Source organism: Camelus ferus, chromosome 4 (assembly GCF_009834535.1).
Source record: "Camelus ferus isolate YT-003-E chromosome 4, BCGSAC_Cfer_1.0, whole genome shotgun sequence".
NCBI lineage: Eukaryota > Metazoa > Chordata > Mammalia > Artiodactyla > Camelidae > Camelus > Camelus ferus.
In genome coordinates this window covers 72,756,557-72,784,419 of record NC_045699.1, presented here as the reverse complement: position 1 = coordinate 72,784,419, position 27,863 = coordinate 72,756,557, and the positions used below count along the sequence as shown (strand labels likewise).

At 58.0% G+C, this 27,863-nt stretch overlaps 1 protein-coding gene across 6 annotated transcripts; it reads left to right on the top strand.

Annotated features, from left to right (window-relative positions):
• The first annotated feature begins 1,497 nt into the window (after positions 1-1,497).
• On the top strand, positions 1,498-26,581 carry SNAPC4 (small nuclear RNA activating complex polypeptide 4). 6 transcript variants are annotated; one of them, XM_032478790.1, is made up of 24 exons: positions 1,498-1,589; positions 2,704-2,842; positions 3,751-3,797; positions 4,736-4,903; positions 4,996-5,169; positions 5,743-5,821; positions 6,329-6,410; positions 7,230-7,334; positions 7,418-7,490; positions 7,828-7,992; positions 10,919-11,066; positions 11,289-11,395; positions 11,536-11,630; positions 13,270-13,364; positions 17,699-17,778; positions 18,106-18,585; positions 19,402-19,485; positions 19,695-19,914; positions 20,460-20,530; positions 21,001-21,111; positions 21,868-21,895; positions 22,555-24,164; positions 25,456-25,568; positions 26,386-26,581. In XM_032478790.1, exons 2-24 carry the CDS (start codon positions 2,713-2,715, stop codon positions 26,456-26,458), a joined length of 4,338 nt encoding a protein of 1,445 aa, XP_032334681.1. In that variant the 5' UTR covers positions 1,498-1,589; positions 2,704-2,712; the 3' UTR covers positions 26,459-26,581. The 6 variants fall into 6 exon arrangements, 5 of the variants coding, with proteins under 5 accessions (XP_032334681.1, XP_032334679.1, XP_032334682.1 ...); XM_032478788.1 differs by having other exon boundaries at positions 18,103-18,585; XM_032478791.1 differs by having other exon boundaries at positions 18,103-18,585; positions 25,456-25,580.
• The last annotated feature ends 1,282 nt before the right edge of the window (positions 26,582-27,863 follow it).

Genomic DNA, 27,863 nt, shown 5'->3' with positions numbered 1-27,863 from the left:
TGACTTAGCCTGTTGTGTCTGAGAAGCATGCGGCTGTCCCCTGATTTCAAGGTGTGTGTCCTGTCCTGTCCTAACAGGTGGTTTATGCTGACGAATGAAGCATCGTGCCCTGCCCGTTAGGGGTGGACTCGGGCCACTGCTGTGTGGGCCCGGCTGCAGTGACAGCACGCTGTAGACTTGCGAGTTGAGTCAGAGCAGCCTGTTGAGTGGGACAGGTTAGATTCTAGTATTGGAGCATTTGAGATCATGCGGCTGAATTTTCAAGACGTTTAAACTGCTAGGCCCTCTGCCCCTAGCTATGGGTAAGAGCTTCCCAGAAGTCACCGTGGACCATGTCCTTCATCTTACCCCCCACCAATGCCTCGTGCTCCTGCGCATTGGTGAAAAGTGGGCACTGGGTTCTATTGTCAGAGCAGACTTCAGACGGGGTGGTCTAGCAGGACAGTGTAAGAGAGAGGTTCTTTTCTGGGTGTACACATAGCAGCTCTGGGAAACCTGTAAAAACAGGGCTGGGACTGCCAGGGAGGATGCCTCGGGCCACAGCCCCGTATGGAGGGCACAGCATTTTACAGGGGTTGGGCCCATGCAGGCAGATCACCAGCCTGGCACCTCCTTCACCCACCGGCCCACAGGCCAGGCTGGGCCCAAAGCAGGGTGGCTCCCAGAGCAGCAACCCTCAGATGGGCCACCCACCCCTGACCCTGGATGTGAGTGGGCTCCAGCTGCTGCAGCCGTGGGGGGAGGGCCTGCTGGGGGGCGGGGTGGGCAGAGAGGGTCTCCACGAGGTAAGGTGGGCGGACACAGGCTTTTATTACACTCTGGTCTCTCCCTTTACTTTTGAAGTGTTCGACAGCAAAACTTGGGTTCGCCATTCTCGGTGACTTAAACGAACCCGCGTGTCTGCCCCTGGATTTCCAGTAGGCACGTCCTGGGCTACTCCAGGGGCACTTGGTGAGCCCTGGAGAACAGGCAGCTTGCAGTTTCCGTCGTCGTTGTCCTCACTTCCAGCGCCAATCCCAGCTTCCCCTGCGCCCACCGGCCTCCAGCTCCACTTGGTTCACTAGAGGGGGGCGTACTCATCCGCCGGGACCCAGCCACCATCACCCTCGGGAAGATGCCCCTCTGGGGGTCAGGGACCCCTCCTGGCCGGCTCTGCCCGCTCCTCGCAGAGCGCTGCGCCGGGCGAGGAGGGTGGTCTGGAGATGGCCTGGCCAGGAAAGTACCGAGCGCTGGGCAGGATTCTCCTCGGTTCCTCAACCAAAACCCTGCATACAGCTAATGGAGAAACAGCACAGTGAGGCTCGGGTGCTGCGGGAGGTCCCACCGCGGGGGAGAGAACGCTGCCAGGCGAGCACCCGGCTACCAGATGACCCCGCCCATTGTGGGCCGCAGCCAGGCCTCCTGCGGACGCGGGCAGTCCCAAGGGTGGCCGCGCGGGGGCAGCACCGGCCCGCCTGTGGGCCTCAACCCGACGTGCCTCCGTCGCGACCGTGGAGGCGGGACTTCCGGTCCGCGGCACGGGAGTCGCGCATCTGCCGGAACCGTGGGGTGCAGAGGCCTGGCGCCAGGGCTGCTGCCGGTGAGGAGCGGTGGGTGTCGACGGGCCCGGAGCGGCGGCGAGGGGCTGCGGGGGGAGGCGGGGTCCGCCCCAGAGGCCCTCCGCACCCAGTCCCCGGCAGTCGCCGTCGGAGGCAGAGCGTGCAGGGCTGCCTGACGCCCGCGGGTCGCTGGGCCCGGGGCCGAGCTGGCCGGGGGCGCCCGCAGACCGCGCTGCGGCTCCTTGAGGCGTCCCTCCCGGCCGCCCGCGGAGGGGCCGCTCGGCGCCTGCCAGGAGCTGTGCCGGTTCTGCAGACTGGCTGGCGTTTGGCCGAGTTGGGTTTATAAACCTTTGAAATCTCAGCTTTGTGCTGCTGTGCGAGCTGGGGGCGCCCCGGTTGTCGCAGGGCGGGCCTCTGTGGGTCTGCAGCAGGGAGGGGCCGGCCGGGGACGAGGAGGATGTTTCTCGTGCGTGTTTTGGGTTTCTGGTCTGTGCTTGTGTTCCGTTCTGTTTCCCTTACCAGTGACTTATTCTCCCTCTTTCGGCCTATTTGAGATTTTCCAGACTCTCAATCCTAAGAAAAGAAGTCCCTGTTTCTTTAGTAGAGTTTGTTCAGTGTCAGACACTACCCAGGGCCAGGTGCTGGACTAGCTGCTGGGCAGTCGTGGGCCTTGCCCTTGGGGCTTCCTTCCCAGAGCTGTTGGCGCATGCCACCTGGTCCGTCTGTATTTCAGCGAATGCTGGCCAGATGCCCTCTTGTGTCCAGCTCTGTGCCGAGGGAGAGCAGGGTGCACCTGTGGTCCCAAGTTCAGGTTTCGCGCGGTCTGCGGGCCTCCTCGTCCTCATCCTCTGACAGTTTTGCCACCACATCCTCCTCTTAATGCTCCGCGTGACCAGCTCATTCTCAGCTTGGTCGTGGGTAGACAGACCAGGCATGTTGGACCATGTTGGTGACCATCATTCTTCCCCCCGTGCTGGTTGCAACCTTGGAGCAGCTGACAGTAAAGAGCTGGGGTTCATGGGGCTCCCCGGGCTGGGCCTCTAGGAGCCCAGGACCTGCTTTGGTCAGTGCTCTGCCACCCCTTGCAGGCCTGCGCATCTGAGGGACAATGAGATTCCCACATACCCTTTGGTTTCTAGCATCTTGTGTTGTATTTTGGAGGCAGGTAGAAGCCATGGATATAGATGCTGAAAGAGAAAAAATATCAAAGGAGATCAAGGAGCTGGAAAGGATTTTGGACCCTCAGTCTTCAAGTATCAGCGTGGACGTCTCAGCGTCGAGTCTTGATTCAGACTCTGATGCAGGTGAGCTCCCGCGCACTACAGTTAGAACAGCTGTGTCTGCCCTGGGCCCTGTCAGCCCAGTAGGCCACCGTGCTGCTCTCTCCGCAAAACCAGCCTCTGCCTTGACTCCACTGGACAGCTTGTTACCATTCCTCCTGCGTTAGCCCCTGGACCTGCCAGCCATGCGTGGGCATCCTGCCCCAGAGTGGCCATCTGCATCAGGCTGTCCTGGGAGGAGGGCCACGCTGCTTGCCACAGGAATCGGAAGGTCCCGGGGTTCAGCTCTGTCCTCCACCCCTCGTTGAACAGCCATCACAGCTGAGACCCCTGGTGCCAAGGCTCATATTCTGCCCCCCGCCCGCCAGTGCTCCCCAGGCCCTGAGTGACCTGCACTGCATCTCTGACTGGAGGCCAACCTGCAGTGGCTGAGCTGTCCAGGGTCCCCCAACCTGTTCACCTCTCTGCAGGTTCCAGGGGTAGCTCTGAGGCTGAACTTCTCATAGTTCCCAATACACCAAGGCCTTTTTTCCACCTGATAGCAGGGCCTCTGTCTGTCCGCTCTCCCCCATAACAAGCTCCAGTTCCCCCAGGACAGAACTGTCTCCTGTGAAGTCTCCCACTGATTGTCCCAGTGGTCACTGTTCCCTGCAGGCCTGAGAGCACTTTTGTCAGGCTGGTGTCTTCTTCTTCTGGCTGACCCTGCCCGTGGTGCAGTACCTGCTCCTCACAGCCAGTGAGCAGTGCTCAGCCACCGGCACTGGAGGGGGCAGGAGGGGCACACGCAAAACAAGTCTCACCTGTGGTCTTTCATCCCGCTCGCCCGCCCGCCCCGCCTGGCTCCAGCCCCTTGAAGCTCAGCTGCTTGGTCTCCCCGGCCCCCATGGCGCCCCATCGTCAGTCACCAACATGGTCTGCTTGTGTTCCTACAGATTCACTGCCCGATGAGGACTCGGATGCTGCTGCTCCACTGATCTCGGTAACTTCTGCTGTGGCAGACACACCACCCTCCTGGTGGGTCCGGGAAGGGGGTGCTTTGAGGCCAGCTGGGTGTTTCACATTGTAAAGATATTGCCCACCTGTTAGTAAAGATGAGACATCAGCAGGTATCATCAAAAATAAGGTTGTCCCCAGAACCGCCACTGCTGGCAGCTTGTCGTTTGGCCTCTCTTCTTGTCTGAGCTTCTGCTGGTTGCTGTGTCTTGTGTGACATGTGACGTGGAAGGGCTGCTGGGCTGCCTGGGTCCTGCCCCTGGTAATCCACCTCTCTGTGCCTCCGGTTCCCAGCCTGAACGGGAGGGGCAGTTACAGCACAAGCCAGTTCACACACGCCAGCGCCTAGAGCAGCGCCTGGCAAGTCAGCTCTGGGTAGCGCCACGTACTGTTTAACTATTTCTTGTTTGTTTTGTAGTTTTATGTTTTTCTAGAAAACTTTTACAGTTGGCTTTTTGTTTTTTCCATCAAGTCAGTAGGTACAGAATTGCTCCCTGTTCTTACTAGCTGGGTGGTCCCCTGACTCAGGTTTACTGTAGTTCCAGGGTTTTAGCTGCATCGCCTTGTGGTGGACATTTGTCTGTCTTTAGTGTCACTGGTGCTGCAGTGGCCTTTGCACATGTTCTTGTTCGCTGCATTTGCCAGCAAGGAACATGACACGAGCCTGCTCTAAAGTCCAAGCCTTACAGACGTTTTTATTGTAGAGAATGAAAACTGCTCACTTCCTCGCGCTTCCACACCTGAAGTACACTCCTAGAAGTTAAATTTAAGTAGAGTTGTTTTCAGTTGGGAGTGTGCACGCACTCTGTGGACCACGCCAGGCCACAGCCAGAGCCTGCTCAGGGCCCTTCACACCCCTGGGGCACGAGGGTGCCGGAGTACGTGCGCCTGTTTCCTTAGCTGCGGTTTCCCGTTTGTAACCAGGAAGAAGAGAGGTGGGGTGAAGCCAGCAATGATGAAGACGACCCCAAAGAGAAAGCTCTCCCTGAGGACCCGGAGACCTGTCTGCAGCTGAACATGGTCTACCAAGAGGTCATCCAGGAGAAGCTGGCAGAGGTCAGCCTGCTGCTGGCCCAGAACCGGGAGCAGCAGGTAGGATGTGGTCTGGCTCCCAGAGCCCCCGCAGCTGGGCCTCCCAGGACCAGGGCTGGGCTCTGGGTCAGGTCTGCCCCTTTCTCTGCCAGGAGGGTTGCTGCTGCCTGGCCCACAGATGGGCCCTTGTGTCTGCCACAGGAGGAGGTCATGTGGGACCTGGCGGGATCCAAAGGCCCCAAGTGAAGGACGGCAGGAGCCTGCCTCCAAATCTGTACATTGGGCACTTCATGAAGCCCTACTTCAAGGACAAGGTGACCGGCGTGGTGAGTGGCCAGGGCCCTGCCCTTCGGTGAGGCTTCAGCCAGGCTCTGTGGGAAGGGGCTCTTGTCCCCACAGCCTTCTGTGGCTGTTGTGAATTCCCTTGGATTCTTCAGGACAGTATTTCCCAACCTTCCTAAATTAAAAGTCTCCCCTGGGCCCAGTGGTGAAAGTCAGGGTCTGCCCTCCAACCCACCCCCAAAGGTGGCAGTTGATCTCCCTTCTCTCATAAGCCTGCTGGGGCAGCTCCTTTAACGTGGTGCCATGGGCGGGGCAGCCTGGAGGGCCTGCTGAGCTTTGGTAGTTGGGGTCTTGATGTTGCTAACAGCACCCCTCCCCTCCTTGTCCACCCTCGTGGGGTCACTGAACCCACCCTACGCCCTCTGGCTTGTGTCCCAGAGCTACTCCCAAGGCACAGTTCTAGGTCCAGGCGTCCAGGGCCTTGCCTCACACGTGGCTGGGTTGCTGGAGGAGGCTGTGGGGAAGGGGTCTTAGGAGGGACCCCAGAGGGACATGCTGGCCCTTCAGGGGAGCACCCTTGGGTTCTGTCCACACTGTGGCACTCCGTTCTCTGACAGGGACCTCCTGCCAACAAAGACACGCGGGAGAAGGCCGCCCAGGGCATCAAGGCTTTCGAGCAGCTCCTAGTGACCAAGTGTAAGAGCCCCGCCCAGTCCTCAGTGCCTGCCACACTCGGACGCGGGGGGCCTTCACTGCGCCCTGCCTCTCCCCGGGCGTGACGAGAGACTCCAGCAGCGTCACAGGCGCCTTCGGCCTCAAGCACCAGAACTGGTTACTTGGAGCCTTGCTTTCCCATGCTGGGTGGGGTCTTCAGGATGCTGTCATGAGGGACAGGCTCGGACCACCCACTGTGGCGCCCTCTCTGGTCTCCCCCTCCAAACTCCTGAACTTGAGGCCCCAGGAGGCCCTGCCTTGTGAGCTTGTAGCTGGTGCTAGGCCCGGGTGGGGCTGCGCTCTCTGGATGGAGGGCCCAGTGCCTGTGGCCTGGCTCACCGCTCAGCCCGCATCCCCGGGTGCCAGCCACTCAGCCACTTCCTCACTGCAGCCTGGATAGAGCTCGAGGGTCCCAAGAGGATTCAGCTGAAGTGCACGGGGCCTGAGTGCGGGGCCAGGGGCTGCTTTGACATCCTTGTGTCTCCTCAGGGAAAAACTGGGAAAAGGCCCTGCTCCGAAAGTCAGTGGTGAGCGACCGCCTGCAGCGTCTGCTTCAGCCCAAGTTACTGAAGTAAGTCTGAGAGCAGGGCCTGGACACAAGGCTGCCCGGTGAGCAGGGCGCCCAGGCTGGCAGCTCATGACGGGCAGAGGCCCCGTTCAGCCATGCCCCCTTCTCTGCCGGGTCCCTCTGCTGCCACGGGAGAGGCTCTGGTTTCTGAACTCTCTCCCAGAGGAGGCTGCCGAACCCTGAGGTCAAGCGTGTGAGAGCTGGGTCAGGCTGAGTGGCCACGCTGGCTGTGTGACCTGGCAGTGTCTCTGGCCTGGGCCTCCGTTTCCATCTCGGGAAAGGAGGACCATTCACAAGATCTGCAGCACATATGGGATGATGTCTTGGAACCACGTCTCAGCACCTGTAGTCAGGCCGGGGCTCCGCGTGGGGTCGGGATTTGTTGTGGTGACAGCTGGGACGCTCCTTGGGCTGTCCTGGAAGTGCTTATGTTCTCGAGTGGGTGACTGCAGTCCTAAGAGACAGTTTCCAGCCTTGTTGCTGGGCATTAGGGTCAGGATGCCTGTGAAGCGCCTCCCTGTATGTGGGATGCAGGGCTGGCAGTGGGACACCGAGCTCTGAGATGTGGGGCAGCAGTGATACAACATCTGTATCAGCACACACGTTGCTGCCCTTGCCGTCCCGACGCCGGAGGGGTGCTGCTGCTTTCTCTGGGTGTGGTTCAGAGAGATTGAGCGGTGTGTCTGCAGAGGCAGCGCCAGCATCGAGCCGGGCCCCAGGGGGCGCACCCTGGGTCCGAGTGAAGGCTGAGCCAGCCGTGGGGTCCCCCGCAGAGCAGACCAGCATCATCAGTGACCGTGGTGCCTCTGCTCTGCCTTTCAGGCTCGAGTACTTGCACCAGAAGCAGAGCAGGGTCACAAGTGAGACCGAGAGGCAGGTCCTGGAAAAGCAGGCCAGGGAGGCCGAGAAGGAGATCCAGGACATCAAGTAAGCCAGGTTGCCAGCGGGTGTCAGCCGGGGAGGGCGGCAGGAGGCCAGGCGTGACCCCGTGCCCTTGCCCCCCTTTCCAGTCAGCTCCCAGAGGAGGCCTTGCTGGGGAGTAGGCTGGACAGCCACGACTGGGAGAAAATCTCCAATGTTAACGTAAGTTGGGGGTGGCCTGTCCTGGTAGCTGAGGGGCGGGTCAGCGTCGGCAGGGTCAGCTGCAGGCGGTAAGGCCGTAGACCTGCGTGGTCACCAGGCCTGCCGTGACCCTCCCTGGTCGAGTGCTCATCCAGCAGCGTGGTGTGGCTCTGCAGGGCCTTCCCTGCTGGAGCAAGGCGCTTCTTCTGAGGTGGATGGCTGTGGAGGCTTTGTCTTTGAAGTTGGAGCCCCCTCTACATTTCGGCTGCGCGAATCCAGGCATCCTGACTAGAGATCCCACCTCTCCCTGGCTGCCAGAGTGACACCCCCTGCAGCCCGGGTCTCTGTGTTGGTGCAGTTTGAAGGAGGTCGCAGTGCAGAAGAGATCCGCAAGTTCTGGCAGAACTGTGAGCACCCGAGCATCAACAAGCAGGAGTGGATGGGGCAGGAGGTCGAGCAGCTGAAAGCCATCGCGGCCAGGCACGGCCACCTGGACTGGCAGAAGATTGCTGAGGAGCTGGGGGTGAGGCCCGGACCCCATGGGCAGCTTCGGCTCCACAGCTGGGAGGCTGGGTGGGTCTGGGGTCTCCATGGGCCACGTGTCACACTGTGGCCCAGGCTTTTCCCTTAGAGCAATGGGTTTCCTCCTCTCCCCGCTTTCAAGGCTGTGGCCCTCGGAGAGGGTAAGCCCTCCCTGCCCCCGGGCTGATTCTTCAGAGCTTCCTGCTCTCAGACCCCACTGCCTCCCTGAGAGCGCATTCATGCTCCATCTGTCCGTAGAGCCCCGTCTCTGAGGCCGTCTGAATTGCTTCCCCTCCTCGGCCCCCCCTCACCCCCGTTAGGCTCAGGAGGAGTCCGCGGGGTGTTTGAGAAGGACGCTTTTCCTGGTTTCTTTTGGGTTTCTTGTCTTTCCCATCTAAGGCGAGGACTCAGTTCTCCGCTGGCCCCTCTCCCTAATGGTAGAGGCGTTAAGGCCTCCTGTTTTGAGAACAGCTTGGTGTGAAATGCCTTCCTTTTACAAGTTTTGGGATGGCTGTGACTCCCGTTTGTGTTAGGACTTAGCCTGTGTAGGAATGTGTTTCTCATTTTCGGATGGCAGGGTTTCTTGGAATCCCTTTTGTTATTCTTAGTTTGAATTTTGTTGGCTTGTGACATGAGAATGTGATGTGAAAAATTTCCGTTTTTAATCTCACTTTTTTTGGCCAAGCACATGGTTGCAGAAAACCAAACTAAACTTACCAAGCTGTTTAAAAAGAAAAGCGTGTTCTCTGCTCTGAGAGTCTAGGATGCCATATAAGCCTGTTAAATAGAGTTCATTATATTATTAAATTTCGTTCTTTAGGGCCATTCATTTCTGAAAGAATTGCATTGATGTAATTTGGTTAGAACCTGAAGGAAACATTGTTAACTTTTTTTGTGCTCTCGTCTTTAATAGTTTTACTTTATACGCTTAGCGGCTCTGTAATTTGGTACACGTGCTTTTATTTACTTGATAAGTTCTGCTTTTAAAAAATTGTTTTATGTCCTTATGTTTTTAGTGCTTACTAAGACAGGTTTTAGGGCTTAGGTTCACAGCAAAATTGAAAGTACAGCTGTTTCCCGCATACCCTTCGCCTCCACACACACACCAGCAACGTCGCTCACCTGTCGGTGCGTCCTTACAGAGGGTGGATCTGCGCTGACGAGTCACAGTCGCCCAAAGCGCATAGTTGACCGTGGGTTCACTCCTGGTGGTGTGTACTCTGTGGGTTTCAGCAGAAGTGTAATGACATGTCCCCGCCGTTACGGTCTCAAAGTGATTTCACTGTCCTAAGGGTCCTCTGGGCTCTGCCCGGCCACCCCCTCAGCCCCTCCCCCAGCAGCCAGTGATCATTTAGGAAGACGAGCGCCATCATTTGGCCTTTTCGGGCCATCCTGTAGCTGGACTCCCACAGTCTGCAGCCTCTCAGGTTGGCTTCTTTTGCTTGATCATAAGCATCTAAGGTTCTTCCTTATCTTGTCGTGGCTTGGTAACTTCCTGTTCGTGCTGAGTACTATCACCGTCTGGATGGACCAAAATATGTTTATCCATTCACCTACTGAAGGGCATCTTGGGGGCCTCCAAAATTTATCAGTTATGAATCAAACTGCTGTAAACATCCGCATGCAGGTTTTTGGGTAGACAGAAGTTTTCAGCTCCTTTGGGCAAATACAAAGGAGCACAATTGCTGGCTTATACGGTAGAAACGCATTTAGCTTTGTAGGAAGCCCCACGCCGTCTTCCGGGGTGGCTGCCCTGCGTAGCATGGGCGCCAGCGGTGGTGAGCGCTCCTGCGGCGTGCAGCCCCGCCCCGCCCACGTCCGGCATTGCCAGCGCGCGGCGTTTTGGCCGTCCTGATACACGTGTGGTGGTGTCTCAGCTTAGCTTGCTTCTCCCTGACGACGTGTGGCGTGGAGCTGCTTCTTGTGTGCTTATTTGCTGTCCGTGTATCTTCTTTGGCGAGGTGTGTGTTAAGCTCTTTGGTCCACTTTTTAATCAGGTTGTTCATTTTCTCATTGTTGACTTTGAAGAGTTCTTTGGGTACTTTAGGTAACAGTTCCTTGTCAGATGCATCTTTTGCAAATATTTTCTCCTGGTCTGTGGTCTGTCTTCTAATTCTCTTGACATTGTTTTTCATTGAGCAGAGGTTTTTAATTGTAATGAAACCTCACTTATGAAAATTATTTCTCCGATGGTTTGTGCTTTTGGTGTTGAATCTAAAGAGACATCACCACATTCAGAGCTCATAGCCGAGCAGACCATACACGTCCAACCGTACCTGTTCCCTGTGAGAAAGCTTACTTGAGAAAAGAGAGTCAGATAGCGTTAGCCAGCCCTCGGACAACCACTTTCCCACGAGGACATGAGTGAGGGGACAGATACAGGCAAAAACGCCTGCTCTGCAGCCCAGGGGTGTGCACAGCTATAAGGTGTGGAAGCAGGCTGACAGGCACTTGGAGCTTGCTGTGAGCTGTCCCCAGACGCAGGCACCACACCAAGGACTGTCCAGTATCCCCTGCCGCATGCACTGCCCGCTGCCCCCTGGCATAAACTTCAGAGAGACCAACTCAGGGCTGCGAAATAAGAGTCACAGTGCCAGCCGTGCTGTGCAGGCTGGCCCTCCTCCCGCAGACCTGGCCGAGCTGAGGTTTCCATTGGGTATTTGAGTTTGCAGTATGGTTTAGGGTTATGTGAAGGTGGGGTCATGACTTTCTGTGGGTGTATTTTCCCTCGTGCACTGGTGTTTGTGCTCCTCTTTAGTGGACCCCGTGTTTTCCCCCATGGGGGTGCCCTCCACTGTCCCCAGGGGCCTGGTAGGAGTAAGTAGGTCATTGTTTCCCAGAAGTGCATTACCTGCTTGGCGCCTGGACGTTCCCTGTGCACGTGAGCGCCTAGTAACCCCCACTCTGCTCTGGTTCGGCCTCGGCAGACCTGCCGCAGCGCCTTCCAGTGCCTGCAGAAGTATCAGCAGCACAACAAGGCCCTGAAGCGCAAGGAGTGGACGGAGGAGGAGGACCACATGCTCACCCAGCTCGTGCAGGAGATGCGTGTCGGCAGCCACATCCCCTACCGGAGGAGTGAGTCCGCCCCGCTGCCTGGCTCCAGCACCGTGGTCGGGGTCGCTGGGCTACTGGGAGGTCCTGGGGCCCCAGGCCAAGGCGGATCACTAGTCAAGGCTGTGAGAGGTGGCGGGAGACGGGTCATACGGTCCTGGGCGCCCACAGTTTAATTCCCTGTGGCCAGCGACTCCTTTCTGGGCGAGCCCGGAAGTGCAGCCCACAAGGCCTCTCTGTCCCCAGTCGTCTACTACATGGAAGGGAGGGACTCCATGCAGCTTATCTACCGGTGGACCAAGAGCTTGGATCCCAGCCTGAAGAAAGGGTTCTGGACGCCAGAAGAAGATGCCGTAAGTCTGCGGGAGCCGAGGAGAACCGGACACCTTGAGTGGCTACTGGGCCCCCATGTCTCCTTGTTAAACTGAATTAAAGGTGGGGAAGTTGTGGCTGAGCCAGCAGAGGTCACCTGTCTGCTTGTCTCTCCCTGCAGAAGCTGCTTCGAGCAGTTGCCAAATACGGGGAGCAGGACTGGTTTAAAATCCGGGAAGAGGTGCCAGGTAGGAGCGATGCCCAGTGCCGAGATCGGTGAGTCGGAGGGCGCCGAGCAGTGGGGGCCTTGTGGGTGTTGCTTCTGTGTGGGCCGCCGGTGGGCTGGGAGGCTGTGCCCCAGGGCGACCTGCTGGCGCAGGAGGAGGATGTGGCCGTAGGGGCGCGGAGGGCCAGGGCTGACCTAGTCAGGAAGCAGTGGCTTCTGAACAGCTCCCCTTGGTGTCCCGTGAGACCCCCTGGCCGGCAGCTTCCCTGAGCCCTGCTGCCCGAAGCCCTCTCTCAGGTATCTGGTGGGCAGCTTCCGCTTCCCCCTTCTCTCGGCTTGCTTTTTTAAAAAAGAGGTTTGTTATCATGACTAGTAACAGCTTTATTATGTAATTCACATGTAATTCATTCATTCAAAGCGTACTACAGTTCTGTGATTTTGAGTGTATTCATTGAACTGTGCAGCCATCATCACAGTCGATTTTAGAACATTTTGATCCACCCCTCAAATGCTGTTCCCTGACAAAAAACAATTCAAAAATGGGCAGAGGACTTGAACAGACATTTCTCCAAAGAAGACATACAAATGGCCATTAAGCATGTGAAAAAATGCGAACATGATTAGTCATTATAGAAATACAAATCGAAACCACAGAAAGATACCACTTCACACACTAGGATGGCTATTGGTTTTAAGAAACGGGAAATAACAAGTGCTGGAGGGGATGTGGAGAAGTTGGAATCCTCGCACACTGTTGGTGGGAATGTAAATTGGTGCAGCCACCGTGGAAAACAGTATGGAGGTTCCTCAAAAAGTTAAACATGGAATTACCACATTATGTAGCAATTCCAGCCCGTACCCAAGAGAGCTGAAATTAGGGACTCAAACATATTTTACACCCCCGTTCATAGCAACACTTACAACAGCCCAAAGGTGGAAGCAACCGAAGCGTCCATCAGCAGTGAAGTGGCTAAACACAAGGTGGTCCTAATGTCGTGTGGACGGTTGACTGTCACTGAGCCTTAGAAATAAGCAAGAGTCTGGTACCTGTGACGTCATGGACGAGCTGTGAAAACGTAGGCGTTTGTGTGCACGTTCTTGTGCGGATGTGTATTCACTTCTCTCAGCTCTGCCTGGGAGTGGAGTCGGTCACGTGTTGACTTGACTTCTGAGGGATGACCATGTCACGCTCCCCCCAGCCGTGTAGGAGGGTCCCGGTTTTCTGCATCCTCGCCAGCACTTACCATCTTTCCGAGTCCAGCCATCCTAGTGGGTGTGAAGTGGAACCTCGTTGTGTTTCTGGCTCACGTTCCCCTGACAGCTGATGGTGTTGGGCATCCCTTTGTGTGTTGAGTGGCTGTTTGTGTATCTGAAGAAATAGCTGTCCTTACCCTTTGCCCATGTTTAAAATTGAGTTAGAAAAGCGCTTTCTGTATTCCAGACACAGGTCTCTCACCGGGTACGTGGTTTGCAGGCAGTCTCCCCCAGTCTGTGGCTTGTGTGTCTACTTTCTTGATGGTGGCCCTTGACGCACAGAAGTTTTCAGTTTTGCTGAAGTCCAGTTTATTTGTATTTCTCTTCTGTGGCTGTGCTTTTGGTGTCATAGCTGGGAAGCCATTGCAGATGCCAGGACGGGTGGGAGGCCATCTGAGCTTCTGAAATGTCCCTTTGTCTTTATGTCACTTTCAGGTATCTCAGAAGGTTACATTTTAGCCTGAAAAAGGGACGATGGAATTCCAAAGAAGAGGAAAAGTTAATTGAATTAATAGAGAAATACGGTGTTGGTGAGTTCTTACTTTTTGCTTCTGTGTTTTTAGTTTCACACTTACCGGTGACTGAACATTTGCATGTGTTACGAAACAATCACAATAAAGTCAGTGACCGTCTGTCCCTGTGCAGAGTATCTGTGATGTTGTTGACCGTGTCATACCATGTACTGCGTCTCTGTGACTTGCTTAATTTATAACTGGAAGTTTGTGCTGCTTAGTTCCCTTCGCTGGTTTTGCGCCCCCCACCCCACCCCTGGCAGCCGTCCATTTGTTCTCTGTATCTATAAGTCTTTCTTTTCGTTTTGTTTCATTTTTCAGATTCCACGTATGAGTGAGATCACACAGTATTTGTCTTTCTCTGTCTGACTTACTTCACTTGGCATTATACCCTCTAGGTCCTACCCTGTTGTCGCAAGTGGCAAGATTTCTTTTTTTTTTTTTTCTTTTCTTTTAGGGCTAAGTCATATCCCACTGTAGAGTAACTACATCATATTCACTCTTCTTTATGCAGTCGTATCAGTGGGCACTTGTGTGGCTTCCGTGTGTCGGCTGCTGTACACAGCACTGCAGTGAACACGGGGTGGTGCTCAAACAGCCCGTAGGTTTTCGGAGACTTCACCTGTGCGGCCGTCTGGTCCTGCACTTCTGTTTGTTGGGAATTCTCTTTATGTGAATTCAGTTTTATTGCCGGTAATCGTTTGGTTCATCTTTTCTGTTTCTTTCTGAGTCAGTCTCAGGTGAGTGTACTTTTTAGGATTTGATCCATTTCTTGCAGATTTTCCAGTTTATTGGTGGATAATTTTTCATAGTAATCTTATATGATCCTTTGTATTTCTGCGGTGTTGCTTGCAACTTCTTCCCATTTCTTTTTTCTTTTTAACATTTTTTATTGATTTATAATCATTTTACAATGTTGTGTCAAATTCCAGTGTTCAACACAATTTTTCAGTCATTCATGGACATATACACACTCATTGTCACATTTTTTTCTCTGTGAGTTATCATAACATTTTGTGTATATTTCCCTGTGCTATACAGTGTAATCTTGTTTATCTATTCTACAATTTTGAAATCCCAGTCTATCCCTTCCCGCCCTCCACCCCCCTGGTAACCACAAGTCTGTATTCTCTGTCTATGAGTCTATTTCTGTCCTGTATTTACGTTTTGTTTTTGTTTGTTTGTTTTTGTTTTTGTTTTTTAGATTCCACATATGAGCGATCTCATACGGTATTTTTCTTTCTCTTTCTGGCTTACTTCACTTAGAATGACATTTTCCAGGAGCATCCATGTTGCTGCAAATGGCATTATGTTGTCGGTTTTTATGGCTGAGTAGTATTCCATTGTATAAATATACCACATCTTCTTTACTCAGTCATCTGTTGATGGACGTCCCATTTCTGATTTTACTGATTTGGGCTCTCTTTATGTTGATGAGTCTGGCTAAGGTTTATCAATTTTATCTTTTCAAATAAGCAGCTCTTAATTTCATTCATCTTTCCTATTATTTTTGAAGCCCTTACTTGTTTCTACTCTAGTTTTTATTGTTTTCCTCCTCCTGCTTACGCTGGGCTTTGCGCTGCGTTTCCTGGTCCCTTAGGCACGAGACTAGGTTGTTGCCTTGGGCCTTTCTCGCTTCCTGAGGCAGGCGTGCATTGTTAACCTTCCCTCTTAGAACTGCTTTTGCTGCGTCCTGCTTTTATTTGTCTCCAGTTACTTGTTTCCTTTTTGACTTTTCAGTGGCCCGTTGTTCGTTAGGCAGCAGATGGTTTAGCTTTCTCGTGTTTGTGTTTTTCAAGTTTTTCTCGTTCATTTTTAGAAAAGGCACTTGATACTATTTCAATCTTAAATTTACCAGGACTTGTTTCGTAGCCTCGCATGTGATCTATCCTGGCAAATGTTCCATGTGCACCTGAGAAGAATGTGTATTCTGTTTGGGGATGAAATGTTCTGTGAATGTCTATGAATTCTGTATGGTCTTGTATGTCATTTAAGGTCAGTGCTTCCTTACTGACTTTTTGTCCGGATGATCTGTCCATTGTTGTAAGTTGGGTGTTAAAGTCCCCCGCTATCAACACATTACTGTCAGTTTCACTTTGCCTAATGCTGTGTATTTACTGTCAGGTAGATCAGTTACATTTCCCGATCATGAAGAAGTGGCCTTAGGCAGAAGATGGCCAGTGAGGCCAGCAGCATAATCTTCTCTGGTCACAAGAGCTATATGTTCTAGGGGTGCCCCCAGTGTGGGCTGTGTGGGCCCTTCTGTTGTGGTGGAGTCGACAACTGTAGGGGTGCCAGTAGGTGGGGCTGGGCCTTGGTCCAGCTGGCTGCAAGGCCATGCCTCGTGCAGTGGCTGTGGACCTGCTGGAGGGCAGGGTAGGCTTCCCCCATGGTTGGCTGCACACCCGGGGTTGGAGGAGGGTTGGTGCAGGATGCTGCCAGCAGCTGGTGGGTGGCCGCGTTCCCGGGCTGATAGGGCCGCCAGCTCTGGTGTTACTGCGGTGGACTGAGCTCCAGAGACGGCTGCCGCCACATCTCCATCCCCAGAGGGCCCCAGTGCCTCCTGGGAGGCTCTCTGTGATTGGCAAGCGTTTCTGACCCAGGCTCCTTCCAAGCTGCTGCTTCTGTGCTGGCCCTCGGAGCACGTGAGATTTTGTGTGCCGTCCAAGAGCGGAGTCTCTGTTTCCCATGGCCCCTGGCTCTCTCGAATGTATGTAAACCTTCTGGCTTTCAAACCCAGACGTTCTGGGGGCTCATCTTCCTGGTGCAGGGCCCGCTGGGCTGGGGAGCCCGGTGTGGGGCTCAGAGCGCTCGCTCCTGGAGAAGGCCTTCTGCAGCTGTGATACTGCTCCCTTTGTGCGTCGCTGACCCGGGGGCATGGGTCCTGCCTGCACCGCCCCCCGCCCCCCGCCCCCCCATCTCGCTGTGGTGCCCTGTCCATGCCTTCTGTCGTGGGAAACCTGTAGGTCTCGAGATCATTCTCATGTAGGATTGCTCTGTAAGTAGTTGTAATTCTGGGGTGTTGTGGGAGGAGGGAAGTTTAGGGTCTTCCTTCTCCACCATCTTGGCACCTCCAGCAAGTTCTTGGTACATTTGCTCTCTGCGGGTTCCTGACAGCTTTGAGTTCACGGTGGAGGTTTGCACACACCCCTGGAGGTTGGCAGTTTGCGCCGATCCCAGGCTGCCTTCCTGGCCACCGACTTTTCTGCCTCGTTTTTCATCATCTCAGCACGTGGTGGCGGTTTTTCCCTTTTACAGGCTAGTTCACATTCATTGTAGGAAATTTAGAAGCAGAGATGTATGAAAAGGAGAGTGACGTAGTTCCTCTCTCATCACCAGAGGCGGCCACCGCTGGCTGGTGTGCACTTGCCCAGTCCTTCTCTGTGTTTGGTGCTTTCCTAGGAAAAGGCAGCTCGCTAGATTGAGTCATTCCATTTAGTTTAATTGAGCCGGCTGTTTCTGCTTCATTCTGTCATTATGCTGTCTGCTACGAGTATTTTTCCGTGTCTTTACACATTCTGTGTTCCAGCATTATTTTCCATAACTGTGATATATTCCCCTGAGTAATAGTATTGTAGGCTACTCAGCCGGTATTCTATCGATGGACATTTAAGTTGTTGGCATTGTTGGTTACAGGGCTGGAATGAGCTGAGGGTTTAATAGCTAAATTTGTGCTTATATTCGCAATATCTCCCCCCCAAAAAAATCCCAGATACGGCATTGCCGGGTTCAAGGGTATGTGGAGTCCTAAGGCTTCTGTCACAGGTGATCAGACTGCCCTGTAGAAGCAGTGCGCCCGTTTCCATCCCACCAGCAACTGTCTGGAAGAAAACACCAAATAATTTAAAATGTCTGGGGGCAAGGGCACAGCTCACGTGGGGGAGGGCACAGCTCACGTGGGGGGAGGGCACAGCTCACGTGGGGGAGGGCACAGCTCAAGTGGTAGAGTGCCTTAGCATGCATGAGGTCCTGGGTTCAATCCCTGGTACCTTCTTTAAAAATAAGTAAAGCTAATTAAATAAAACTCCCCCTCCCACCAAAATAAAAATAATGCAATAATAAATAAAATGTTTTTTAAAAAAAGAAACGCCTGGTTAGCCGCCTGGCCACAGGAGGCGCGCACGGGCCACTTCACATAAACACTGATGAGGCTTCTCCTTGTGGTTGTGCGTTGCTGGAGCTCCCTGAGGGGCTGTGTATCCACCAGGAACCAGATGCCCAACTTCTCACCGATCCGTTCTGACGGGAAACACAAATGCGTCTTAGGAAAGAGTCCTTTTTTCCAAGCTGATAAACTTGTGCTGAGGAAACCTGTTTGTAAGAAGTGACTTCCATGTTGTTTGCTCTTGTAGGTCACTGGGCAAAAATAGCCTCTGAACTACCCCATCGGACGGGCTCGCAGTGCCTGAGCAAGTGGAAGATCATGGTCAGGGTGAGGCTTCGCTGAAAGCAGACCAGCAGGCCCGTCACCTGCAGGGCTGGTGTCACACTGGAGGATGAGGGCAGAGCGGCTGGCAGAGGGAGAAGGGGCGTCTTCTTCCATGGGGCCAAGAGTAGAGAGAGACCTGGCCTGGTTGGGACCCTCTGGCTTCAAAGCGGGTGGAAGGGTTGCTTACAGCACCACCAAGCCAAGCCCCCCTGCCCCCTGGAGGCGTGCCCACTCGAGGCCTCTCCCCAAAGGGCTGGCTGGCCTGCCCGTTGTCCCCATCAGTGAGCCCTGGGCGGCCAGGACCTCCAGCCAGCCCTTCCCCCACAGCAGAAGCAGCGGCGGGGGGGGCGGCGGCGGCGGCGGCCCCTTCGCAGAGTGCAGTGGAGCTCCAGCAGCGAGGACAGCAGCCATGGGCCCGGCAGCAGCAGCAGTGGCAGCAGCAGCAGCAGCAGCAGCAGCGAGGACTCGGAGCCAGAGCCGGAGGAGGCCCTGGAGGATGGCCCAGTGCTGCCGCCAACCCCGCACGCTGTGCCGGACTTGGACCTGTGGGTTCCCGCCAGGCAGAGCGCCAAGGAGCTGTGGGGAGGAGGAGCAGGGGGCCGGCCGGGCCGCTGCGCTGCCTCCCCCAGCCCTCCTGGTGGCTCCAGCACGGCCCAGGGTGGGGGCAGAAGAGCTTGCACCACAGCCTCAGCCCCCACAGAGGAGGCCGGCCGGCCGCAGGCCGCTGCTGGGACCCAGAGCCCTGGCCAGAGAGGTGTCGGATGTCCGCGCTCGTCAGATGCTCACCCCTCGAGCTCAGAGACAGACGAGGTAGGCGGCAGGCAAGTGGGCACGGCCCTGCGCGGTTGTCACCGAGTCTGGATGACGTGGGGGTGGCGGGCTGCGCTGTCACATGCCCACTGGGCCCCGTGTGTGCGGGGCAGACACCCCCTCCTCGCTCGTCAAGGTGCTCACTCCTGGCCACTCCAGGGCAGCTGCACCCAGGGTGGCAGCTCTCCCCATTGAGGCCGGCCACCTCCATTTCCCACAACTGGTTGGCTTGAAAAGCCCTGTGGGAGAGCTACATGGAGGAAGGTGGGGACAGCAAGGAGGAACTGTTTCCTCCTAGTCTCCCCAAGTCCGAGGAGCTCCCCATGGAGAGTCTCACTGTCCACCAGCTCAGGCCCAACTTGGCTAGTCAAGTTGAGGCGTATCCTGGCTGGTCTCAGAGGTGCTGAGGCTCCAGGCGCAGACTCGGCTCTGGCCACGTTCAGACTGGCTGGTCTGTCCTGGGTGAGGCTGGAAGTCCACTCTGTGACGCCCAAGGGGACAGCAGATACCCACAGCTCCTGTAACTACGGGCCTGAAGCCCCGGTTCCAACTTTGTCTGCAGCATATGGTGCCGTCAGCTCAGGGAGCTGCCTGGGGGAATGGGGACTCGGTCAGCCCTGGGTATGTCCCGGCCCAGCAGCATCATGGGGCCAGGCCTTAGGGACCCACTACCCTCCTGAGGGGGTGGACCTGCCTGAGGCCACCACACTCCAGCGAGCATTTCCACTAACCTGGAGTGCGGATGTGGTGCGCTTTGGGGTGAGGAGCTGCGCGTGCAGCCCAGGGGGCAGCCAGCCTCACGCGGTCTCTCGCCAGGGGGGGAGACATCCGCTCACAGTGCCCTTGGAGACAGTGCTGCAGGTGCTCAGGACCAACACGGCTGCCCACTGCCGGGTGCTGGTAAGGGCCTGCCCAAGGCCGCTCACAGCACCCCAGGCCGCCAGGATCACCCCAGTCCCTATGAACCACCTTGTCCCCCATCCCCTGCTCCCAGCCTGGGTGTCCCACCCCACCAGCACATGGCAGGAGGGGGGACAGTAAGGGTGGGGCTTGGGCAGCCCCAGAGCTGAGCCCGGCCAAGAGGCCCAGGTCCCTTTCTCTCCCCGCAGAAGGAGAAGCGGAGGCAGCCCAGCCCCAATGGCAGTGGCGTGGCCAGGCCCCGGGTGCAGCCGCTGTGGCAGGGTACCATGGGGAGCAAGCGGCGGCGCCAGAGACACGCCCTGCAGAGGAGGCTCCTAGAGCGCCAGCTTCTGATGGCTGTGAGCCCGTGGGTGGGCGATGTCGTCCTGCCGTGCGCTCCCCTGAGGCCTGCCATGGTGCACAGTCAAGGTACTACCTCAGGGCTCCTTCCCCTCGGGAGCTTCCTGTGGGGCCCAGGGCAAGGGGAGAGGAAGGGGGAGGGGGGCACCCACTGACACAGCTGGTCACATCTGTTCTGCTGGGGCGAGGCAGAAACAGGAGGGGCCACCTGCCCAGTGTTGACCTGTGAGGTGTCTGGGATTTGCCTCTCCCGACCCCCTTAGCACACGTGGTCAGCCCAGGAATTGACCGCACATTCAGGCCTGAACACGAGCATCTTCTCGGGATCTGAAATGTGTGGGCACCTGGCGTGCAGGTTCCAGAGAGCTGGTCACGTTCTCCAGGGGACGGGGCTCTTGTGGCTCAGGAGTGCCTTTCCCCGAATTTGTGCTGAGGGCCAGTCAGGGCCAGCCTGCCCCCTGGACCCTTGCCCTGTTTTCTGATTGAGTGTAGCGGCAGCCGGATTTGGGGTTCTTTGGGGCCCCTTGCCTGGTACCCAGTCTGGGGCTCTCGGGCCTGGGGAAGAGGAGGCTGGTAGTTGAGGCCACTTGGCACATGTGTCCTTGTCCCTTTAGCTGATGGCATCAGGCAGCGGCTGCGGGGCGCCCACCTGGCCAGCACCCCAGTGTTTACTCTCTTTATTCAGGTAAGATGCCACCCGGTGTGGCGCTTCCTTATCAAAGCCCAACTTTCTAAAGTTCCTCAGTGGCCTATGACTCAGTGGGCGAGTTAAGGTGGAGGGGCAGCCATGGTGCAGTGTTCCTGCGGATGTCAGCTAAACCCCGTGGGGAAGGGCTGGGAGGGTAGCCCCAGTGTGGAAGTGGAAGCTCAGGGGACAAGAGGCTGTCGCGACAGGTGCACTGGACATCCCATGGTCTGAATCAGGGCAGGAAAGGCAGCCAGCACTGAGGCAGCCTTGAGTTCCCGCGTCCAGGTTAGGGCGTGACCCGTGCAGGCATGGTCACTCCCTCAGGGGCTTTGGGTCTTCTCCATGAGAGCGGCTCCCACCACGAGCGCCTCATCGGCTCAGCCCTTGTTGGGGTGGAGGGGGCCTCAGGACGGGCGGTGAAGGGCCTCCTGTCACATGGCATCAAGCGTGTCACACACATCCCTCAGCTGTTCCAGATCGACACTGCCGGCTGCATGGAGGTCGTTCGAGAGAGGAAGGCCCAGGCCCCCACCCAGCTCCAGGCTGGTGCCCGGGACCTGCCGCCACAGCTTCTGCAGGTGAGAAGTGAGCATGGGAGCCGGACGCGGGCTCACCTGGCTCCAGCCACCCTTCCCCATCCTGCTGCACGGCTAGTGCCAGGTAGCAGGTGCTGGCCAGCTTTCTGGAGATGGGAGGCCTTTCTGGGTCCTGTGGAGGCTGGGGCTGGCCCTGCGAGCAGCTGTTGCCCATTCCTGGCTCCAAGGCTGTCCCCTCCTCCCACAGCAGCCCTCCTGGGAGGTGTCTGTCCATCTCACAGTGAGGGCCTGGATCCCTGAGTGGCTATGCTGCAAGTCCAAGGGGTGCAGGGCCTGAATGGCACTGAGACCCACCTGGCCCACAGCATGTTTCTCCCACCCTGCCGTACCACCCCTGGGCAGAGGGCGGGAGCTGTTGAGCACCTGCTGCCCTGGGCCCTGGCTCTGCTAGGGGGAGCCTGGTCAGCGCTAGAGAAAATGACAAGATGGTGTGGTTAGTCAGAGGACCAAATATACGAGCCTGTGGTGCCCCATCTAGTCCACAGAGTCCATGCCCTCTTGCCTCAACAGCCAGGCCCCCTGTCTGTCCCTGCAAAGTCCACACAGCCCTGACCCCACTGAGATGAGCTCTCCTGAGGGTGCCTTTGGGTGGAGTTGCATCAGGAGGGGGCAGGCTGGCCCTAGCACCTGGAGCCTTGTGCTCACTGCAGGCAAGAAGTGAGAGATGGTCTTCTGGGGGTGGAGAAGTGGATCTGGGCCTCTGGGGACTATCCTGAGGTGCTAACCCTTCTTTTCCAGATGCCCTCGAGTGCCCAGAACACCCAAGGTACTGTCTGTCTGTCTCTCCGTTTATCTTGGTGGTTTGTGTCCAGTGGGAAAAAGGCCATACCTGTCACAGGCTTTGAATTTTGGCTCTGAGCAGCACGACTGTGGCCCCTCGTGGTGGGTCTGTTTGGATCCCACAGCAGGGAGGGCCGCCTGGAGGGCCTGGCTGGCGGGGGGGTGGGGGGGCACTTCTAGCATAGCAAGTCCACCTGCCCCAGCCATGGCCCAGGAGGTGAAGGGCTGCCCTCTAGCCAAGGGGCCTCTCCTGCTGGTGACCACCAGTCTCCCCACCGGCAGGCTCAGGGTCTGGGTTCTGAGAGGTGATGCTAGAGGGGAGAGCAGTGGGGCCAACAGACCTTGTTTAGAAGATTCTCCAGAAGTGGGGCTGACATGCAGGGCCTTGCTCAGTGCCTGCCGTGGCCGAACGCCCCCGGCTGGGCTGCCCAGTGCCCACTGTGAGCTTGGGGGGTGCCGTGGGAGGGGAGATTTGGAAATGTGCAGCCAGACTGATGTGCCCCTGTTGGCCCAGATGCCAGGCTTCTGCTTCCACGCTCCCAGCAGCTGCCCACCATGAGGGTCCTTCCACCAGGACACGAGGCAAGTCCTGTTTCTGGGCCAGTCACCTGGGGTTTGTCAGCATGTGTTCCATCCTCCCTGCAGGCTGCCTCTTGCAGAATGTGCCAGCCCGCGGAGTTGCAAAGAAGAGTGCCAGCCATGAAGAGGGTGCAGCACTGCAGCCTCACCACGCCAAGCCCACTGCACGGGTGCCCCCGCCAGCTCTGAGCGGACCCCGGCCCAAGCCCAAAACTGTGTCTGAGCTGCTTCGGGAGAAGCGGCTGTGGGAGGCCCGAGCCAGGAAGGCTGCCCAGAGCCGGGTGGTTCTCCCGCCCCAGGTGCTGGTCTCCTCACCCGTGGTCCTCCAGCCACTGGCCCCTCAAGGCCCCCCTGTGTCAAATGCAGTGCTCTCTGGGCCCGGGGGCCCTGCAGTGGCCAGTCTGAGTGCTCCAGGCTCCTGGGCCTCAGCCTCGGATGAGAGACCCCCGTCTCTGCAAGCCTTTGCCCTCACCCCAGCCTCCACGGGAGCCAGGACGACCCCAGCTGCATCCAGGGCCCCAGCTCTGGGCCCCAGCCAGGGCCCTGTGAGCCACCACCTGAGCCTCCTCGGACAGTCTCAGGCACCTGCCACGTCCCGGAAGCAGGGCCTGCCCGAGGCACCTCCCTTTCTCCCTGCAGCCCCCAGCCCTGCTCAGCTGCCTGCCCAGCCTCTCAGCCTGATCCCAGCTCTGGGCACACACGGGGCCAGCACCCCTCTGCCTGTCACCTGGGTGCTCACAGCCCAGGGGCTGCTCCCTGTGCCTGTGCCAGCTGTGGTGGGCCTTCCGACGTCAGCAGGTACCCCTGACCCCAGAGGGCTGTCGGTGACTCCGCCACCCTCCCTAACTGAGCCTCCTGCAGCCCAGGGCCCTGGACTCTCTGGGCAGCCCCCAGCCAACATGGACACAGCGTCAGACCCTCCCTCAGGGACAGACCTCTTGACCCTTCCGAGGCCCTCCACATCCCAAAGCCCTACAGAGGTGGACAGCACCAGGGCCCAGGACCCCGAGGGACTCTCCTCCCCCCCAGAGGTCCAGGTAGCCGGGGAGACAGCTGTGCCCAGGACATTCTCCCAGGCCATGCTGCTGGCTCACCACCCTGAAGCAGAGCCCTCCCAGTCTAGCCAGCTGCCTCTGTCAGGTGGCAGTGGCCCAGGAGAGACACCAGGACCCGGGGAGCCCAGGAGGCCTCAGCCTGGGCCTGAGAAGGGTGCCCTGGACCTGGGCCTTCTCTCCCAGGAGAGCGAGGCAGCCGTGAGGGAGTGGCTGAGGGGACGGTGTGGGGTGTGTGTGCCCCCGCTGGGGAGCAGGCTGCCCTACCAGCCCCCGACCCTGTGCAGCTTGCGGGTGCTGTCTGGCCTCCTGCTCCGCAAGAAGGACCTAGAACAGCGAGCCGCTGCCCTTGTGCCCGGCAGGGCAGCCGGAGCCCTGCAGGCCTCGCTGCAGCAGGCGCGGGAGCGGCTCCAGGACAGCCCAGCCCATCTGCTGCTGAAGGCGCGGTTCCTGGCGGCCTTCACCCTCCCCGCGCTCCTGGCCACCCTGTCCCCGCCCAGTGTCCCCACCACCTTGTCAGCAGCCGTGAGGGCTGAGCCTGAGAGTGACGACGATGATGTCCACAAGGACGACAGTGGGCAGCAGAGGGGCTGGGCGAGCAGTGCCCACGCCAGCCCCGCCCAGGTAGGTGGTCCTGGGTGCGGAGCCCTCACCCCACCTCCCTGCAGCAGCTGCAGCCCCCACAGCACCCCACCCACCCGTGGGTGTCTTGCCACCCCAAGCACCTGCGGGTGGGAGCAGGTGGAAGTCGCGGCCGGGAGGGCTGGCTAGCTGGTTTCTGAAGAGGAAGAGGCTGCTCCAAGGTGCCCAGTGGCGGGCGGATTCTGTGCAGCAGGGACATTGCTTCTGCCCGCCTGGGGCTGCCGGCCCCGTCTGAGCTGGGGAGCTGCTGTGGGTTTCTGCGCCCCGCCATGCACACGTGCGTTGTGCCCACACGCATACACACACATACCCACACTCCTGTGGGGGCCACATGGGTACCTGCACTTCACGGACACCGCAGTCCTTCCAGGTGCCGAATCTGGCACTGTCTGCCAAGTCTTCTAAGCTACAGAAGGGGGATCGTGTCCCTGTTGACTGACAAGAAACCTGATATGGATGCATGGGAAGGTGTCCTCTAACCAACCCCCTGGGGCTGTGTGCACCAGGGAACCCCTGGCCCCTGTTGTCTGGGCCAAGCAGGACGGCTGGGTCACCTCGCGACTACCAAATCAGGGAGGTCGCCCAGGACTTGGCCAGTGTTGTCTGGGGAGTATGTAGTGACCCTCCTGGAGAACCCCCAGGAGCTGTCCCTCCTGTTCACTTGGGGTATCTGTGGCACTGGGCCTGTTGGGCCTGGGGCTCCCCTTTATGTGTTAGCAGGAGGATAGGGAGACGGGGGCCATACTGCCGTCCCCAAGACTATTGCCTCAGGAGCCCCAGGGCTGCCTTCTGGGCTGGAGCGAAGTGGAAGCACAACAGGAGCCCAGGTCCCGAGGGGAAGAGGCTCCCTGTCCCCCACGGCCTGGGCAGCCTCCAGCACCTACCCGCCTTGGTCCAAGCCCTGCCGGCCCCGCTCAGGGAAACCGTGACAGGCTAGCTATTGGGGGGTTGCTCAGAGGGGATTGGAGCCCCCAAGTCAGGGAGGGGTCAGCAGAAAGCCAGAGCCCACTTGTGGCTCCATAAGGCAGCGCTTCTCCCATCCTTCCCTGTCACACCCTTGGGTGTGTCACTGTCACCAGGCCCAGCCTGGAGTGGCTCCCACTGCTGGGGCCTTGGCTCACCTGAAGAGCTGCTCGTTCCCAGCCAGGATGAGTCTGAGGAGCTGCCTGTCCTGGTTCCAAAGGCTCCTCGCTGCTCCCCACTGCCACCCCGGCCCCTACCTGTACTGGCTAGAGGGTCACTCTTGTCCCCCTCTGCCTGGACTTTGTTTCAGGGAGCCCCAGACCAGGGCCAGGGCTCTGCCCCCTCCTGTCTGGACGGCTCTGACGACCTTGACGTACTCAGGACCCGGCATGCCCAGCACGCCCGAAAGCGGAGGAAGCTGGTGTGAGTGGTGGGGTGAGTGCCAGGGGCCTTCCCTTGGCTCTGCCCTGGGCATGTGGGAGCCTCAGGGCTCACCTCAGTGTGGCAGTGTCACAGGGTGGGTGTGGGCATAGATGGGACCCACACCCCACTGGCTCCACTACCCAGCCACTAGTGCTTCCTTCCTGTCGGCGACATCTGCCTCAGGGCCTTTGCACTGCTGTCCCTCTGCCTCGCACTCTTCTTGCTGTCTGTCTCCAAGGCTTGTCTATCTCTCCATTCTGGTCTGCTCAGTGGTCGGCTCCTCAGACACGCCCTCCCCTACTGCCCTGAGGTAGCATCGCTGTCCTAGGGCCCATCTGTTCCCACGGCACTTGCCCCACCCTGACCCCCTGCGTGGTCTGTGGTGAATTTGTTCACTGTCTTCCCCATGAATGCGAGCCTCTAAGGGCAGACCCTTCGCTCTCAGTTGCTGGGTGCACGGTGCCTGGGTAGCAGGCACCGCATAGGCCCCGGGAGGACATCCCTAGAGGCAGGAGTCGGGTCCTCTGAGCGTCGAGGGGGTTGTGCTGAGAGCTCTGCATCCTGGAGTAGGTGGAGAGGGAGCAGCGAGCCCTGGGCTGTGGGGGCCACAGAGGGGATCTCTTGGGTGAGCCCATTTAGAGCCTGCTTCGGCTCCACGGCCTGCCAGCACAGCCCCCTCCAAAGACCACAGGTGGGCGGCGAGACCTCGCTCCAACCCCGCCATGGCCCACGGAGCAGAGTGCTGTCCCTCCACTGTGGCACCTGTGGGGTCCAAGGAGGGTCAGGGTGCCCTGCCCTCAGTGTGGTCGTGTTCCAGGACTGCCCGGGCCAGACCTCCACCGCTGCTGCCAGCAGGACTGGGAGCCTGTGCCTACCCCGCAGGACGCTGACGGAGGCTTTGCCGACAGTGACCACGTTGTGACCGGCTCAGCTGGTCCCTAAGTGCAGATCAGAATATTGGAAGAAATAAAGAAATGTCCTGGTTTTTTTAATTAAAAACAAGCCATGCAGGGTCTCGTTGGTCTTTCCTGAGGTGCTTGGCACGTGAAGGGGAGGGGCGTCCCCGGCATCCTGGGCCTCCATGAGCGCGCGGGAAGAGCAGGGGTTTGCCCTTTCACGAGGAGCGCCTGGCACTCTGGCCCTCAGGCTGAGGGCCTGCTCCCAGCAGGCTGCCCAGCACGCACCCAGGTTAACACCTTCCTCAGCGCTCGGTTTTCCCAGGAGCTTGGCTCTCTTGCGAGCTGCTTCCCTTGGTTTTCACAGATTTATCACACACACCCCGGCCCCAAACAACAGTCCCTGTCCCCCCTTCACCCCTGACACCACCGTCACCCCAGCTCTGTGCTGACACTCTGTGGGTTGTTTCAGAGGTTTGCTGTTTAATTTCCAAGTCCGTAGTGATTTTCCAAATGTCTTTCTGTTACTGATTTCCAGCTTGATTCCAGTGTGGTCAGAAAACAGCATTTTCAATTCTTGAACACACCCCTAGGCAGCTCCCTTCATCAGTCTCCGTTCGCAAAGTGGGGAAGCGCTGGGTCACTGAGGGCCCAGGCACAAGCCCCCTGACTGCGGCCCCCCCACCAGGGGCCAGGGGACTGCGTTTGGAGGGTGTGTCGGGCCTCTGGGAGGCCTGCAGGAAGGCCAGGCCACCATGCTGCCACTGTAGCTCAGCAGTGCCTGGACTGACCGCCATGGGCCAGGAGGCAGAGAAGAACCCCGAGGCTGAGGTACAGGACCCCACTGGAAGGGCTGGCTACGCAGAAGGGAGCCGCCTCAGGATGGTGGAGCCAGGAGCACCCGTCAGGCTGCCTCCCTGCCCGCCTACCCGCAGCCCCTTCCCGGAGCTGTTGCCTCAGCCTGGCAGGTGGCAACTCAGTCCAACCAGTAAGGCTGCCCCGGTGAGGTGGGGCCTGGGGATTCCTGCTTGTCAGGACACAGCTCGCAGCCAGGGGTGGGGGCCTGGGGAGTACCCTCCACAGAGAACTGGTGCTATGGTTGTTGGCCCAAGCTTTGCCCAGTTGTCTACAGCCCTTGAGAAACTGGCTTGTGGGCCATAGGGAGTGGCCTCACAGTCCTAGGTCCTGCCGCCTGTGTCCCCTGTATCCTGGTGGAGGGGGCTGCAGAGTGGGGATGCTCTCAGGATGGGACAGGGTACCAGCTGCAGTGGGGGCTGGTGGAAGTGTGGGACAAGTGCGGCCAGGCCCATGACCTCTTGGACACCACACTGCAGTCCTTAGGGGGCCCAAGTGGACTGGAAGGTGGCTTGGTCTCGTCCAGCCCTGGGAGAGCCTTGAT